General features: G+C 41.7%; 1 protein-coding gene across 18 annotated transcripts in view; it reads right to left on the reverse strand.

Moving 5' to 3' along the window:
* Positions 1-17529, reverse strand: part of FMN1 (formin 1) — a 419977-nt gene that overhangs the window by 369648 nt on the left and 32800 nt on the right. For 14 of the 18 annotated variants that reach the window (XM_073995420.1, XM_073995415.1, XM_073995421.1 and 11 more), the window contains one exon: positions 13788-15773. The exons of the other annotated variants lie outside the window; for them this stretch is intronic. In XM_073995420.1, coding sequence (XP_073851521.1) covers positions 13788-15642 — 1855 coding nt within the window. In that variant the 5' untranslated portion in view covers positions 15643-15773. The remainder of the gene's footprint in view (positions 1-13787; positions 15774-17529) is intronic. 18 annotated transcript variants of the gene reach the window in all.

Genomic DNA, 17529 nt, shown 5'->3' on the forward strand with positions numbered 1-17529 from the left:
GGAGATCCAGACTACCCAGGCTAACAAGGTGAAACCCCGTCTCTACTAAAAACACAAAAAATTAGCCGGGCATGGTGGCGGGTGCCTGTAGTCCCAGCTAGTCAGGAGGCTGAGGCAGGAGAATCACCTGAATCCGGGAGGCGGAGGTTGCAGTGAGCCAAGATCGCGCCACTGCACTCCAGCCTGGGCAATAGAGCTAGACTCCGTCTCTAAATAAATAAATACATACACCCCTAAGTAGCTGGTGTTACTGAAACTCACTGTCACTAAAGATCCAAATAAGCTTCGTATTACCTTTAAATTGGTAGTAGGAACAGAATTTGGAAGAAAGGAAAGCACCGAAATTCAAGTGAGAAGATCCAGCATATTCCACCAATAGACAGTTATGACATTTCAGCTGGAACCTCATTTTAATCATCTATAACATGAAGGCACAGAGCCAAGGGATCCTTTTCACCTTTACTATTTAATTATCATTTTAAGAGGCAACAAATACCAACTAAATCATATACTGCCACGTGGAGTGTATAGAACTGTCACTGACTTTCTTTAAAAAAGATAAGAAAAATTTTGAATGTCTTTAGGGTGTATGTTTCCAAAAATTTAAATTTCCTGAGGGAGAGATATTTTGTTCTTTAAAATATGTTGACATATTTTCTCTCTGTAGGCAAAGTGTATTTATTTCACTTTTTTAGGATTAGAAATAAATCCTGACAATGCCACTAGGCAGCAATATCCCTGAAAGAAAAGCAATTAACAACAAAGACAAATAAAATTTATTTTGTCCCTATGCAACTTTCCACCTATGGTTACACACACACACACACACACACACACACACACACACACACACACACACAGCTGTTTATCCCCTTTAATTAAATTGAGAGTAGAAAACACATTCAACCATATGCTCCACTGCAGGTGATGAACAATTAAGAACTCTTCAAAAATAAAGTTGCTCTTGAACTAATTTTAGTGGGTACATCAAAAAAGAAAACAAAGCAACCATTACAGAGCGTCTGAAGTTCAGATCCGATTTTGAAGGAGTCTGCTCTAATGGAAGAGCCACCAGGGCAAGGAACGGCACATTCCCCCATCCCATGTTGACTCGTTACCCGGGTATCAGACACTACGATCAAGGGCATATGCACACAGAGAAACATTACATGATTCCTGCCACCCAGGAGCTGGTGATCTAGTGTCAGACTCCCATGTAAACAAATAATTACAACAATGTCAAGTGCTTTAAGATGGAAGAAGCGCAAAGCAATATCTGAAATATAAAAGAGGAAATGCTTAACTCTAACCAGGGAGGTTGGAGAGCTTTATGGAAAAAATGACATGTGTGCTAGGTCTTGACACATGAGAAGTTTATTGTGGAAACAGCATGTGCAAAGGCACAGAAGTAAAGGAAGGAAGGAAAAGGAAGGGGAAGAAAAGAAGGAGAGGTAGAATATAAATTGGAAATAATATTTTCCAATCTAATGTGTATAAACTAGGATCTTATTTTAATGGTCATATTCCTAATTGCTTGTGAGGCTAAGTATATTTTTATATACTCATTCATCATTTAGACTTTCTTATAAGTGAATTGACTATCTCTTTTGCTCATTTTTTTCCTCCTGGGTAGTTTTCCTTTCTTTTCTTAATTTATATGATTTCTTTACAAATGTTGGATGCTAATTGTCAGTCATAAGAGCTACAAATATCTTCTCCCAGCTTTTCTTCTTACTTTGTTAAATGATATCATGTCATAGTCAAATGCTTTTCCTTTAATTTTAATTTTATATTATTTTAATATAGACAAATTCACCAGTAATCTTCATTATGTTTTGGGCCTTTAAGAAACCCTTTCCTAATCCTTCCGTATTTTCTTCTAGAAGCCGTTAAGTTTTCCTTTTCACATTTCAGTTCAAGATCCACCTGAAATAGATTTTTGTGCATGGCATAAGGTACATCCAACTTTTTTTTTCCCCACGTGGATAACTAATTGTCCTAGCATTATTCATCAAATAATTTGTCCTCTCCCATTACAAATAATGGGAGCTGTTATAGGTAACATAATGTCACCTATCACAGGTAGGATCCCCTGGAAAACAGACCCTGAAAAGAGATTCCATGCAGAAGGTTTAGTGGAGAGCGCTCTTTGGAGCGATACCTATGGGAAAGTGAGGGAAGCAGGACTGGAGAAGATGCAGTTTGGACAGAGGCCTCAGGTGATAATGTAGGGAGCACGGAGGCTGGGATGGCCCTTCAGAACTGCCCTACACGAGGCAGTGGTGCTGAGCTTCCGTACTCTCACACACAGGTAAGTCATTGGTCAGATCTGCGCTCGAGGAGAAGGTGTAATCTTGGGAGTACCTCCCCCCTTCCAGCTGATACCTCCCCAGAAACTGCCCTCTGCAAATGACACTTCAGACGGAACCTCAGAATGGGAGAGGTAGCTCCCACGTGGAGAGGGCAGTTCTTGGGGAGGCCCTCAGCTGTAAGCCTTTGGCTGGCAACGCTGCCAGCAGCAGAGGGAACAGGGTGTCAGTCTTGCAAGGGGGATCTGGGTGGCACCCACAGCATGCACTATACCACCTCGCTCATGTATCACTTTCACACTGTGGTACATGGACTACTCTATTTAATAGAACTCTTTTCCCCATGAAATAATTTTCAGATATATTTCCGTCCTGGTCACCGACACGTAATCTAATCTGTCAATAATGCCCTTCAAATATGTACCTATAACTATACCAACAACTCCAGATTCATCAGACTCTATAAATTACAGTAGCACATTTTCTCCCTTGATATGAGTATCTATTTCTAACGTAGCCTGACTTTTTGTTTTCAACAACTATACATTACCCAACTGGCTCAAAAATCAATATGCTGTCAGCTAAAACAGAAACTGAGGTCTCTGATGTCCTTTACTTATAAGTGTATAGTTTAATCTCAATGCAGGATTTTTCCATTATCCTCTTGAGTTTAATCTTGTTCCATTTAGCTTAGGGAAATTGAATAAGCTCTGATTCTGTCACCTAACACCTCTTGCCGTTTCAATTTTTCTCTAAATTTGATAAAGGATGCCAAAAAGCTGTTAAAAAAATCCCATGAGGGCAGAGAGCAGCGATGAGTCTTGTGGCATGCCAATGATACCCTGACTTCTACTTCCACTCTTGGAAACCCATCCCATAACCCATTCTGTAAAGATCTTGCTCTGCTAGGTAATATTAATAGCGGGAATTTTATCAGCCTATTAATATAATGACTTATAGTGAGTTTTGTGCATAGCTTTTGGAAATCAATCACATGACCTCAACTTATATTTGCATTATACACAAGTTTTCTAGCAGCAGTGCCTACACAGAAGGCAAACTTCCATGGTGGGCATTAGGCACCCAGCAGGTGAGCCTTGCAGGACTCCCTGAATCACAGCCTTGTATAAGAGTTACAAGTTATACACAACTCTTGTATAAGAGTTACAAGTCCCTGCCTGGCCTTCTAGTTCACCAATGTGTTGGGTCATAAAATGAACCTTGGTTCAAACGTGCTGTCCTTTGATCATGGATAATGCAACACGGTTAATCTGTGACCAGTGAAATACATGAAACATTAAACCACCTCTGGTTTCTGTTTCAAGTTTGATCACTTGACTGCCCCTCAGTAACTGGATTTTACAATAAAGTTAAGTCTCATTTTAAAATGTAAAGCTGTCTGTTCTGGTAAAGCCAATCATATGTTGTAAAGTTATTCCATTTAAAAAACCAGTTTCTTTGCTCACAAAAGATTTGGCTTTGAGTACCCAAGTTCCATTTAATTCTACTTCCATCTTCTGAGTACATTTAGATTCCCAAACCCATGCAGAGATGAATAGTTTCAAGGTTAAAAAAAAAAAGGAAAAAAAAAAAGCATTTTCTAGCAAAATAGGGTAATAGCATCTAACATCGATAGCAATCACATAATATGGCACGAAACCTGTTTCATTGTTTAACATAGGAAAAATGGGAAAAAATGTGTCCCTGTTACCAGTTTTCAGACTAAGTTCTCTCATCATTCATCCAGCCATTTATTCATTCATTCAATAGAACACTTACTGAGTATATGCTATGGGTCAGTTTCAGTAACTGATCCAGGTATACAATGATGAATGTGATACCGTTGCTATCTTTGAGGAGAGATTTTTTAAAAACCAAAAATAAAGAGACATCTGTTTCCATTTTGAAGTGTTCTATCACTAGGAGAAACAGGTTCCAAATGAAGATGGGACACCAAGAACAAAGCCAGGCAAACCCATTTTACTCTGCTGGGTGGCATGTCAGCTGCAGAATTCCCAATCATCCTGTCTGACTACTCCTAAGGACAATTTGTCACTTGCAGCCACGGCCTTATCACTGTAAGCTGGAAGGCTGTTTTTAATTAAAGTCAACAACCACAATTTCCTTAAAAGAATCAGTACCTATTAATCTACTATTTATAGAACTGCAAAGCATGCATCCAAAGTAAAAGATAAGGTCCTATATTCAAAAGCTTGATAAGAGCTAAAGATTAAGTTATTTATCACACAAGAATCAATGAGTTAATATTAAAAAAAACACATATAAGAGGCAGATAATTGAGGTCTAAAACTTACTGCCTTGATAAAAATATGATATGGAAATCAGGAGGGACAAAATTACTATTAGATGCAGAAATTGAGAACACTTTGAAGAGGTAAAATGTGACTTCACATGATTCAGAAATGATTGGTAGGAAGAAAGGGGACCTTTGTTTTTCTTTTCTTTTGCTCTTTCATCCTTTAAGATTTCACATTGAAATGACATTAGTAGTCAGACATGCCATTCCAGTTCCTTTCTGACTTAATTTAATTTAGAACATTTTAAAACCCTGATTTAATTCAAAGGCTACTGAGTGAACCAGTTTGAAGCTAGACACTGTGGGGAGTACCTCAGAGGTATCCTTTATGACCTCTGCCCTCAAGTTTTTTTATTAATGCAAATTAGGTAGAAATCCAATATTAACCTACCTGAAACAATAAGATATCGATAAAGATGCTACATAAGTAAGTGCCTTAAAAAAAAAAAACAGAAGCTAATGTAGCAGTTTTAATCAAGAGCAAATCGGGAAATCCACATAGAATAAACAACTCATTGTGAGCTATTATTTGTAGCATCATTTCATCATTGGAAAATACCAAAAGGAGTGGGATTTTAAAATCCTTTCTACCCCTATGAACCAGCAATGGTGTGTAATTATAATAAAGCTAATTTTTAAAAGTGCTTTATGAACTATTTTCATTGATATTATTTCATTTTGATTCTCAAAAAACCACTATGAATTTGACATAATTCCTTCCAGCAACTGCAATCAGGGGAGTAATAACAAGCTACAAAATCGGTATTTCACTGACTCCACCAATTTTGGTGCTTCCCTCTCCCCCACACCAATTTCTCCTGAATCATTCTAGAAATCATGTGTGCTTGTGGATGTAATTCTTCCTCCTCATCACTGCTTTCATCTCTTGCTCCGGCTGCACAAGGCGCCTCTTGATGCTTCCAAAATGGGCACCAGGGCTGCTGTAGTCAAAGGTGCCACATGTGTTGTCCAAGGCACAACTGCCTACCTCTCCCACTTCTCCTTAGGATAAGACAAAATCTCGTTCATTCTACCATAAATAAAACCATACTGGACAAAATCTAGTTCATCATGCCCTGTCACACCGTGCTTCCATAGCACCTCCAGCAGGGACTCTGCTTCCCCAAGTCTGTACATCCTGTTATGCAGAACTTGCTTTCAATGTCCTAAAGAAATTTTAGTAACATTACTCTTTAAATTTTCACACTGCTTTTTTTATGGCAGTCCTCTCTCCAGGCATGAGTCCACGGGGCTGGCGCAACAGAAAATCTGGAGAACATACGTCATGCTATTTTGAGGGTTGTCCCTCCCCGGGGTAGCCGCTACCCTTGGATGTGGCTCAAGTTCTTGCTTTCCTTAAGATGAGCTTTGTCCTGTGATGATCATCCCAGCACTCAAGCAGATGACTCTGGACAGGCGTGACTGTCAAATCATCCAGACATGCCCAGACAAGTCTGAATCCTAGGGAGAACATAGCTGAGGCCCGAGCCGCACGCCTTATTTACTCTCCACATTTCCTCTGGGCTCACCTGGAAACCAACAGCTTTACTCAGTCATAGGAGCATTTCTGGGTTCTCCATCTAAACACAAAACTGAAACTCAAAACTTTAACATTTTAGAAAAACTAGGTGAAACCTGAATGAACTGATTGATGACTTTATTGTGAATAAAATTGTATTACCATGAATTTTTTTTTTTTTTGAGATGAAGTCTCTAGAGCTCTGTCATCCAGGCTGGAGTGCAGTGGTGTGATCGCAGCTCATTGTAACATCCTCCTCCCGGGTTCAAGTGATTCTCGGGCCTCGGCCTCCCGAGTAACTGGGACTATACCATGAATTATTAATACAAAAATCCGAATCTCAGTGTTTGAAGTCCTCACTCACTTGCTTAGCACGAAACCCAGTCCTCAAGAGAGGAAGTCCCTACCTCTCTTGAACAGCTCTTCCACACTGCAAAACTGTTGGGCTTCTGATGATAAAGTTCTTTCATTTCTTTGTGCCAAAGCTCCTTCTTCCTCAAGTGTAGGGGCCCTCCTAGGAGGATGAGGAAGTGTTTGTCCACAGACATTCTGACCCGGAAGTCTTCTTCTCTCGTGGTACTTTTCCTTCATTAGTTTTTTGTTCCTCCCTATTGTCCAACATCCTTCCAGAACCCCTCAGATCTGTCTATATCCTATACGTGTCTGAATTCCAGTTCTGACCTGATTTCAAGTTCTTTCCTATAAGGCTCTGGGCCCTTGTTTCAATGTACTGGAACAATCCATGACTGTGAAAAAAATTCCTAGAACCTTCCATGAGAGGGAAGAAATTCCAGAACATGCCGTGATAGGAGGCTGAGCTGCTGGGGCACACAGAGGAACTACAGGGGGATAGCATGACCTAGTATCACAGCCCAGGGGCCATAAAGCTGCATTAGATATGGTCTAATTCCAATTTTAAAATTATCTAACAGAAGTCACTATCCCTGTAAGGGATCAGAAAGCAAATAAAGTGAGATCGGCACCATAGTCATTTATCTGCTCACAGTTATCAAGAGGAAGGGGGTGGGGCCACAGTGGTATCTACTGTTTTCAAAAAGTACTCTCTCTCAGGAGTCCCTAAGAAATAAAACAAAACAGGCCGTGGCTCACGCCTGTAATCCCAGCACTTTGGAAGGCCGAGGCGGGCAGATCACGGGGTCAGGAGTTCGAGACCAACCTGGCCAACATGGTGAAACCCCATCCCTACTAAAAATACAAAAAGTAGCCGGATGCACGCCTGTAATCCCAGCTACTTGGGAGGCTGAGGAAGGAGAATTCCTTGAACCTGGGAGGCAGAGGTTGCAGTGAGCCAAGATCACACCATTGCACTCCAGCCTGGGCAACAAGAGCGAGACTCCATCTCAAAAAAAAAAGAAAGAAAGAAAGAAAGAAAGAAAACAAAACATATGCTTTCAATTTTCAGTACTTTGCTTTATCAATTTGATATAATGCTTGTAATCCAATTACAACCCGAAAAGTTTGTCTTTTTCTTTTTCTTTTTTTTTTTTTTGAGACTGAGTCTCGCTCTGTCGCCCAGGCTGGAGTGCAGTGGCTAGATCTCAGCTCACTGCAAGCTCCGCCTCTGGGGTTTACACCATTCTCCTGCCTCAGCCTCCCGAGTAGCTGGGACTACAGGCACCCGCCACCTCGCCCGGCTAGTTTTTTGTATTTTTTAGTAGAGATGGGGTTTCACCGTGTTAGCCAGGATGGTCTCAATCTCCTGACCTTGTGATCCGCCCATCTCGGCCTCCCAAAGTGCTGGGATTACAGGCTTGAGCCACTGCGCCCGGCCAGTTTGTCTTTTTCTAATGTCCCAACCAATAATGCCATGAGGCAGAATGTTGAGTTATGTAAACAAATATATCCAATGAATTATTCCTTAAAATTTAGTATCTATTTACTTTAAAAATAGTTTTATCTTTTACATTTATCAGTGGCTGTAACTTTTAATCATGGTATTATTCTGCTATTTCTACACATCTTTGGAATGATTTTGGATGGCTGTGCATAGCCAAAGGCCACAGACTGACAACTTTGCTTTATATCTTGTACTCTGAATCCAAAAATAGAGACATGTGAAAAGCAATTCAGTGGAAGGTGTCCTCAAAGCATAATTCAACCTTAATCTGGGGAAAAATGCACAGGCATAGAGCTGGCTTGGGATTTTAAAACGTCAGATTTTGGCCGTGGTCCTGGCCTTTAAGTCACATTTCCCTTTAAAAACCAAACACACGAGAAAAATACTCACCATTTATTTTATACAGAAACCGACCTTAAAATACAAATTGTTCATTAGTAGAACATTTAGTTCATATTTCACATGCCAATTAGCTATTCTTAATTTGAGATAATTGGAAAATACACTCTTTAAAATTCTCTTTATGCTTTACACAAAAACCAAGCAGGCACAATGGGATCTCAATCATTGTGAAATTTTAAGAGCTTTGTGTGTTGTGTTTTGAAAAAAATATACAAATATTATTTCTGAATCCATGGACAAAAAATCATATTACCAGGACTTCCAATTTACTTTCTTTTTGTATGAACTTTTAACAGTAAAAAGATGGTCAACCTAATCAAATTTAGAGGGAAAAAGGTCACATGAGAAAGAAATAAAACACGGTAATAATCATTTAGGTATTAAGATTACCACTGTTCTGTAACAAAACATATACCCATCTATCATATAAACACACATTCTTCTTTCCCCTGTTGCTCATTTAAAATTCCATCCTATCTTTCACATCCATTCATTAATAAATCGGAGGGTAGCCACTATCTCCACTTCCTTATCACCTACTCATCTTTAGCCTCTTGTAGTCTACTCATAGACATCATTCTACCGAAGTAACTCCCCCAAAGAGGGTTAGAAGCAACAGTATTTTCCTGTTCTCTATAGCATAATTCATCCCCATCATCCAGTTTCCCACCGGCCCCTCCAGATCCACTCCCCATTTTTCTCAACCTGCTCTTGGCCCTGGAAGGCTGACCCCGTAGGCCACAGCCACTGGCTTGGCTCCTTTACACTGTGCTTTCTGGTTGGTTCAGTTAGAGGAGGTTTACAGGAAGTGGTCCAGAGGAGAGTGAGGCTGGGATATTTATCCCCACAGCTTCCTCTCCGCTGGGTGGGTCTACCACAAACCACGGTTCCTGCCAGAGGTTCCCCTCCATTAGTCTCCCCTCTCTGGGCTCCAGTGACCACTCCTTCCCTTGTGCCTTCAGCCTGGCAGGTATCTGTTTCCTCTCAGGACTCTGAGTCATCCAGGGGCCTCTCTGAATTGCTCTCTTCCGTTGGTTTCTGGATTATGCTCTATCCTCATCCTAGCCCTACCTCCCGGACTAGTGCTTTTTGGGCGCTGCGTTTACAGCTCTCTAACAACCTCCATTTCCCCTTGTAACAATCATGTATTCTCAATGCTAAAATTCTTGCCTCAAAGGACATGGGGAAAATATAGAAAAGTGTGGTTCAGGTATAATTGTACTCCCCGCCCCCCACCCCACACACGAGCACTCTAGGTGGTGAATTTGTTTTTTTCTTAAAAAATAAAAGAAGTTAAATCACTCTTGAAGAATCATAAAAGTAACACATTCACTACAACCAGAGGAACAATATAAAAATATGTAAAGGGAAATAAAATTAATGTCTTTCTCCAATGCTTCTGCATCTTTCCCCTTCACTCACTTCATTCCCCACCTCCACTGCCTTGACCCTCAATAAGGAATGTTAACAGCCTGGCCAGTTTTCTTACACACCCGTCTCCATTATATTCAAACCTGGACCAAACATATATATTTATATATCAGGAGGGGTGATAGTTGTTTTACAAAAACTGAGAGCATTTTATGTATTATTTTATAACTCAAATAGATACAAATCTAGATCAGTACTCTGAAGAGCCTTACAATATTACAGAGCATAAATGTACAACCATTTATTTAAACATTTCTCTAATGATGGACATTCAAATTTTGTCTAGCTATTTTTTGCCACTACAGACAATGCTGCAATAAACCCCCTTATGCCTATATTCTTATTGGTACATATGTTTATGTAAGCTAAATTCCTAAAAGTGGGATTGCCAGGTCATAGTTACATGGAGTTTTAATTGGGATCCTATTACTTTCTCAAAACTGCATAGCAACATACTTTATGTCCGCTTAATTCCTGTTTTTGTTTTATATGGGTAGAATATGGCTGATGCAATTTTTGAGTCCTATTTTCCCCCTGAATTAATTTTAGATAATTTTCTATGTACTACATACTTTCTGTAGTAATATTAAATGGCTGCATATATCTATTAATGTTGTGAAGCTTCTTTACAATTTTATTGGAATTGCATCAAACCTTCATATTAATATGGCAAGAGTTTATATTTACTTCCCATAATGCATGTCCACAGAGAAATTCAAAGCTTTGACAGTAGCATTAGGGGTTTACACATGTAAATAAAATTTATTTCATGTATGTCTCTTAACTCAATAAATTGACATTAATTACATATTTTCATAGGCACAGGAATTGATCAGGTGATTCTCAGTTCTCAATATCAGGAAGAACTATGTCTGGAGCATATGCTTCCATCACCACATCAGTGACTGCCGTCAAAGGAAAACAACCACGAGATTACTCAAGAGCACACTAAAGATTGGGCATTTCCCGAGTATGGTGAGCCAAACTCCCTGTGATTCTTCTGGCACGAAAAGGGTTTACTTTGAATCAAAGGTAAATGAAGGCAAGCACAACAGAAAGGAATCCTAGCACCAAGCCCCAAGGACACTGCATTGCAGGCTAGCACAACTAGAGTTCCTCAAGGTTTGGGGGAAGACCATACTCCACAAAGGCTTGGGAACATTCCACATCCATCTCCATCCCCCAAATAAAATACTATAAAACCCATCTCCCGGTTGGCGGTGGGAAAAGACAGGAGAAGAAAAACCTGACTACCAGTTCTTGTTAGTATATTCTCTATTTTATCACCACTAGGTAAGAGATTCCCACGCATCATCCTTGAAATGAGAAGTTAAGAAAATTACAAAGCCAATAGAAGGTACATCACTGGCCTCTGTGATATCCTTATGCTACATCCTGCATGAATGGTAATGTTAGCTTTAACTGCTTAGTCTTGTAACAAGGATAAGCGAGTTTCACTGTTTCCTGGGAATTACTACTTGCCTCTAACATTGAAGAGTCTTCCAACTGGAAACAGATCTGATTACTTTTGCCAGACTTAATATCTTACTTGAGCAGTTAATGAGAGCTTTCAATAATCTTAATGACATCACTTCAATAAAAATACCTAGATGTTATTTCCACAGGAAATAAATGTCCACAGACCATAAACTTAATCTGGTTAATAGCTAACCTGGGAGAAAGGTGGGAGTTGGATTCAGACAAAGGGACACTGTGAAGGTAAATGAATTATTCACCCCTCTTTCTGGACTGCTGGCAACTGTCTGAGCCCTCTTCTAGGTGGGAAGAGAAATGAAGTGAAAGACAAAGGTAGCTGGAAACAGGAAAATTCTCCCTGTACAGGCTTCCCAGCTGCAGGGAGTCACTGAAGGGTTCAGAATATAAAGAGGACTCACGGCAACAGGAAAGGGAAAATCAAGAAAGGAAAGGGAACTAGAACACAGGATACAAATCAAACGGAACTAGAGCACAGGATACAAATCAAAGGGAACTAGAACACAAGATACAAATCAAAGGTACTATCTGGGGAACCCCCTCCCTCATGCCTTTCAAAGTGGGGCCAATAGGAGGTAATGGCTGGAGGCCCTGCAGGAAGTCTCCACAGTAGAGAAGTTACCCATATCAGAAAAAAAAGCTGTTACCCACTCCTACTCTCCTTTCCTTTTCCAGCCCCGTTTTTTTTATAAGGTTAAAAGCACAGGACATCCTTACAGTTCTTATGACTGGCTCCTGAAAGTGCTGCTGAAGATCCCAGTGGAAGGCTGAGGCCAAAATAAAGGGAATGTTATGGGTGATGGCATGGAGAGCCCAAGGGAACGCGTGATCATCCGTTCAACTTGTCACTCAGGGGGCTCACGGTCAGTCTCCAAAAGAAACTGAGTGTGCTCTGTGTGCCTGCCTTGACTCAGATACACTGGAGCGTTTATGATATTTTTCAAATAGAAAAAGGGTGAAATAATAAAATAATCCTAAATTGAGGAAAAAGAGGATTTACTGAAAAGCAATGTATTGAATGCACAGTTTCTGCACAGTTTTTGGAGTTAAGGCAGCTGAGATATTCTACACTCATGCCTCCAGGAATCTCTCCCTTAACCTCAGAGAGTTTCCTTGTCAAGTGATTCTAAGTCCTCAGCATCCGACAGGAGAAAGAGAATTTTCATCACTAGGGTTCTGCGATACATGATATAAAATCTACGATTCTGGGACTTTCCTGGTGAAGCATATTGGTTATGAAAGTAGCAACTCTCGTCAAAACAAGATTGACATATTGCAAAAAACAAGATGAAAAGCATTTACCACATTTTAAAAGACCTACCCCCGGATCAATGATCCAGAGAGATTTATAAAATTTCACAAGTTCAAAATGACCAAAAAGCTTTGAAGCTCCTCTTCCCTAGATATATTTTTTATCTCAAAAATTGCACTTGATGTTTGCTCTAACCTGTAAGAGACTGTCTATCACATTACGAGCTATTCCTTAGACAAAGCATTGCCCATATGCTGTTAGAGGATCTCTGAAAAAGAACACAAAACCTGCACAATGGCATATAAAACCCTGAGATTCTGGCCACAACAGCCTAGAAAATGTAATGAATACTGGAGTGGCGCTTCTTTTGCACGGTCTTTTTTGGTCCTATTGAATCCAAAAAATTATTTTCACGTAACATTTTAAATCACATTAAGTATATAAGTCAAACGAGCTCTTTAGCACCTTTAACATAAGAAATGATGCTATACCAGTAACAGTAACAACCCGTAAGTAAAAGATACCTACAGAATAAAGTCAATTTGTGCTTATATGGGAAATTTAAAAACCGTAAAAAAAAAAAAAGAAAAAGAAAACTTGGAACCAAGTGTCTTCAAATTAGACTGAATTCATTCCTCTTCTGGTGAAAAACAATAGTTTTTGTCATAAAATAATAGCACTTACCAAGATGATTGCTAAAACAAACAAACAAAAAAACCTCTAACTACAGACATAAGTGAAGACACAGCGTACTTTTGCACTTTGCTTAGAGAATCCCTAGAATGACTCCAGCAGCATGAACAGCAAAATTCAGGTCAAGAGGCCAATTACCTACTGGTACCATCAAAGGCAGGGACAAGTTACTACTTCTCTCTGCCTGTTCCTGTTTCCTTTGAGAGTCACTGTTACGCAACCACAGAAGTAGCTTTAGAGAATGCCAAAATAATAATAATAATAAATAAATAAAAGACATTCACAAAGTATTGCTTCTGGAAGCAACTATAACTCTGAACCACTAGGTCAAAACCATCCTCATCATCTCCACACCTCCCTGTTCCACTCCCCGTTTTCTTGCTGCAAAGTGAACTAACAGGCCTAGGAATTTTGGTCCATTGTTAATTAGTCAGTTTCTAAGTAGCACAAGCAGACTGATAGTTCTCGAATCAGCCAAGAACAGATTCCAAACATCTTAAACAGAGACTAACCTGGAGGTGACTGGTGCTGAGGCTCAGCTGTGGTCTTCCCTGGCCCCAAGCTCTTTTCCAAAGGTTCCCCAGGCACCAACCGAGGTTGGCCTGCTCTGAGGAAGGCCGGGCTGGCTCCTTTGGTCTCCGTGACCTTTGTAGAGGATGGTGGCTCCAAGGTGTCAGCAGAGAAGACACGGCTCTTTCTACCAGGAGAGTCATTAAGAGCAGCTTCCCTCTCACCAGGCAGTGCAGGGAGCCGGAGGATCCTGTGATGCTGCTGAGGGCCGGGGAGCCTTGGAGACAGAGGCGAGGGAACAGGTGACGTCCGTTTGTGTGTGCTGGACTGCGAGGCTGAATTATTAAACACCTTGCCGAGAGCTGCCGGTGCTGGGGGGCATGGCTTCTTCTTATCCCCTCTGGGTTGGGAGGAGTCAGGACCTACTTTGTGGGGCAGATCCAGAAACAAGGACTTGTGGCCACTGAGGGGCAACCCGGCTCTCCTCTTGTTTCTGGTTTCTGGGCGAGCGTGAGGGGCGCTCCTGTGGACAGGGAAGCCCAGTCTTTTCCCCTCAGGGGCTTCATCTAACTTCTCGCTCTCTATCACCTTCAGGAGGACCTTGTTCACAGCCCCCTGGGCACAGGCCGACGCACTAGAACTGGAGGCTGTTTCCCTGGCTGGCGACTGCGAGGACCCATCCCCTTGCCGCTCCTTGCCCCGCCGCCTGGAACCATGAGCCCCGACCTCAGCTCCCGGGAGGGTGAGCAAGTCAGCTTTGGGTACAAACTCAGCGTGGGCTGCTGGGCAAATGGCAATCCTCGCCTTACCCTTAGAATGCGCTTTAACTACTCTTTGTACCTGGGAGGACAGGTCCTGAACTTTGGCCACCACTTTGGAGACAGGTATCTGCTTGCAAGTCTGCTTAGCCGGCTTCTCCATCTCATCCTTTTCTGCCTCTGGACGCTTCTCAGGGTCCTGGTGACTTTCAGACAAACCTGCTTGCTGATGCTCCAGCCCGCTCGGCGGCCTCCGAGCTCCATCCCCTCCTGCCTCTGGGGAGCTGCAGTCTGGGGGCAGCACTTCTCTTCCGAGCCCAGTGTCCTTGAAAGCCGTCTCAAAGCTCCCAAGGCTAAGGTCTGTGTCTGGCGTCTTGGGAATATCTGGGGGGCAGCTCTCTCTCCTCTGCAGGGATGAGGCAAGTGCTCCATTCGGGAGCAGATTTCCTCTCTCCTCTAGTACCCAAAGATTAGGCCTTGTTCTAGAAAGAGGAAGGGAGTGGCTGGCACAGATCTGGTCCTTGCCCATCAGAGGAGCTGATTCTCGGCCTCCACGCCCTTTTCTTTTTGTCCTCTTCTGTGGGAGAGCCCCAGCGCTCTCTCTCCTTCCACCAGACCTCCGAGGCTTTTTGTTCCCGTGGGTGCTCCTCTTGTTGGGAGGGCCCACGGGGAGCTCTCCCTGCCAGTCACCAGCACTCTGGAAACAGTCATCCTCGGGGGCCAGGCTCACCGACAGCTCTTGCAGCTTCCCCTCCTGGTTCCCCATCGTGATCCCGAGGATGTGGTCTGAGCTCAGGAGATTGGTTAGCAGTCTATCCCTCTCTGTGGTGAGTTTGTACAGCTCAGTCAGAATGTCTTTCGTGGGAGTCTGCTTGAAAAATATGTCGCCTGGATGTTCATCCGGCTCCTGGCTGAGGCTGATGATGTCTGACTCCTCCCTGACTTGGTAGCAGTTATGAAAACCTTTCTTGGATCTGTCTAGAGTTACAGCGCCCTTGTATGAAAATCCTCTGACTTCCCCCTTTGGAAGATAGAAGCTGATGTAGCAGAGTTCCGTAATGGGCTTATGCAATTGGAGGGTGCAATGAGTACCTTCCATTATGCCTACCTAATTATTCATGCCTTGGAGATGCCAGTTTGTGGTCAGGCTTCCCAGGCTCCAGTGGTGAGGCATGTGATGGTGGCTCTGCAGAGAAAGCAGCTGACAGTCATCTCCAGCAATGAGACTGCCTGTTAGAGGAACAGGGGAAGAAAGCAGCTTGTCTAACAGAGTGCATAAATCACACACCAACATAAAATCAAAGCATAACCATGACTTATCCTTCCTCTCTGGCTGACCTCAACAACTCAAGGAATCAGACAACAGCCCGATTTCAATCTCTTCCTCCCCACTCCTGATCAGTAGAACTTTTGTATAACTGAGAGATGGGAAAGTCCTCTCACTTCAGCCCCAGGACAAAAGTTCCTTTTCACTCCATGGGGACTCACTGTGCAGCCTGGATCAGGTCTCTCAACTTCTCTAGACTTCAGTGTATGTTCTTCTGTAAAACAGAGCTATCATAATTCCCAGAAGTCCTTCTCTAGCGGGCTTTGAGATCCTTAGAAAACATAGCCATTTTCATAACTCATATTTGGAATATTACTTTGCAAAGATAGATCAGGCCTTTTTACCCTCTAAAAACCACCTTCAAGATCTGAGCTCAAATTATCGATTTAACTTAAAACACAATGTGAGGAAAGATCTTAGGCCCCAAATTTGGAGTCAACAGTAAACATTTCAATGTAAAAGTTTAAAATTTAAGTAATTCAAGTCTGAATCAAGTTTTGTGATTTTCTTTTTTATTTATTTTTTCTTGTTGTGTTTCCTTCTTATTTCCTTCCTGTTGTCTATTTGGAGCCAAATGGAATGGCAGAGGAACAGTAAAAAATCTGTAAGGAAGTGCTGGCCCTGTACAGATTTTCCATGACTTCACCACAGAAACGGCTGAAATGCCACATAATTAGGGAAGGTGGCTGCTTCCTTGTGTGATATGAGGGACCTCAGAAATGTCTCTGTGGTTACCATCCCCACACACAAACTCTATATTCCTAGTTTCTTAAGTTACTGCCCAGTCTTCAAGTCTTCCTTGCTTAAAAGAAGCACCGCCTACACCCTGGGAATGATAATACAGTAACTATTCATTAGCCCTCGAGATATCTTTAGTGAATTATTTTCCTCAGGTTTTTCCTAACTGCTTCTAAATAGCAAAAAGCTACATAAAAGTATATTTTGAGTGAAGGAAGAGAGAAAGGAGGAAGAGTCTGGTAAAAGTAACTCCTTGAGGAAGAGAGAGAAAATTAAGAGTGATAAAATGAAGGTTATGAAAATTGCAGATATCTGGTCAAACCAGAATGTCAGGAGACCAGGAGAGGCCTTGCCTCTTTCACAATTGTGCATGGGGCTGTTCTCATTCAAGCAGTCTTTTTTTTGTTTTTTTTTTAGAGATGGGTTCTTGCTCTGTCGCTTAGGCTGGAGTGCAGTGGTACAAACATGGCTCACTGCAGTCTCAACATCCTAGGCTCAAGTTGTCCTCCCACCTCAGCCTCCTGAGTAGGCGGGACTACAGGCATGTGCCACCACCACCCAGCTAGTTTTTTTGTATTTTTTTGTAGAAACAGGGTTTCGCGATGTTTCCCAGGCTGGTATGGAACTCTTGGACTCAAGCGATCCTCCCACCTCAGCTTCTCAGAGTGCTGGGATTATAGGTGTGAGCCACTGCTCCCAGCTGTATTTTTAAAACTTTTCTAAAATGTTCATTGCCAGCATTTTCTAAAGATGCACATGTGTAAGGATACTTAATAATTATTGGTACAAACTGTCTGCATATGTCCAAGAACTCACTTAGGAGGTAGTCTCTTATTGTGTAATTTATAATAATCAGTAATAAAAGCAATTGCAAAGCTGTCAATATCCACTGAGCACGATACTGAGCACTAAGCATTAGGA

Source organism: Macaca fascicularis, chromosome 7 (assembly GCF_037993035.2).
Source record: "Macaca fascicularis isolate 582-1 chromosome 7, T2T-MFA8v1.1".
In the NCBI taxonomy this organism is placed as follows: Eukaryota; Metazoa; Chordata; class Mammalia; order Primates; family Cercopithecidae; genus Macaca; species Macaca fascicularis.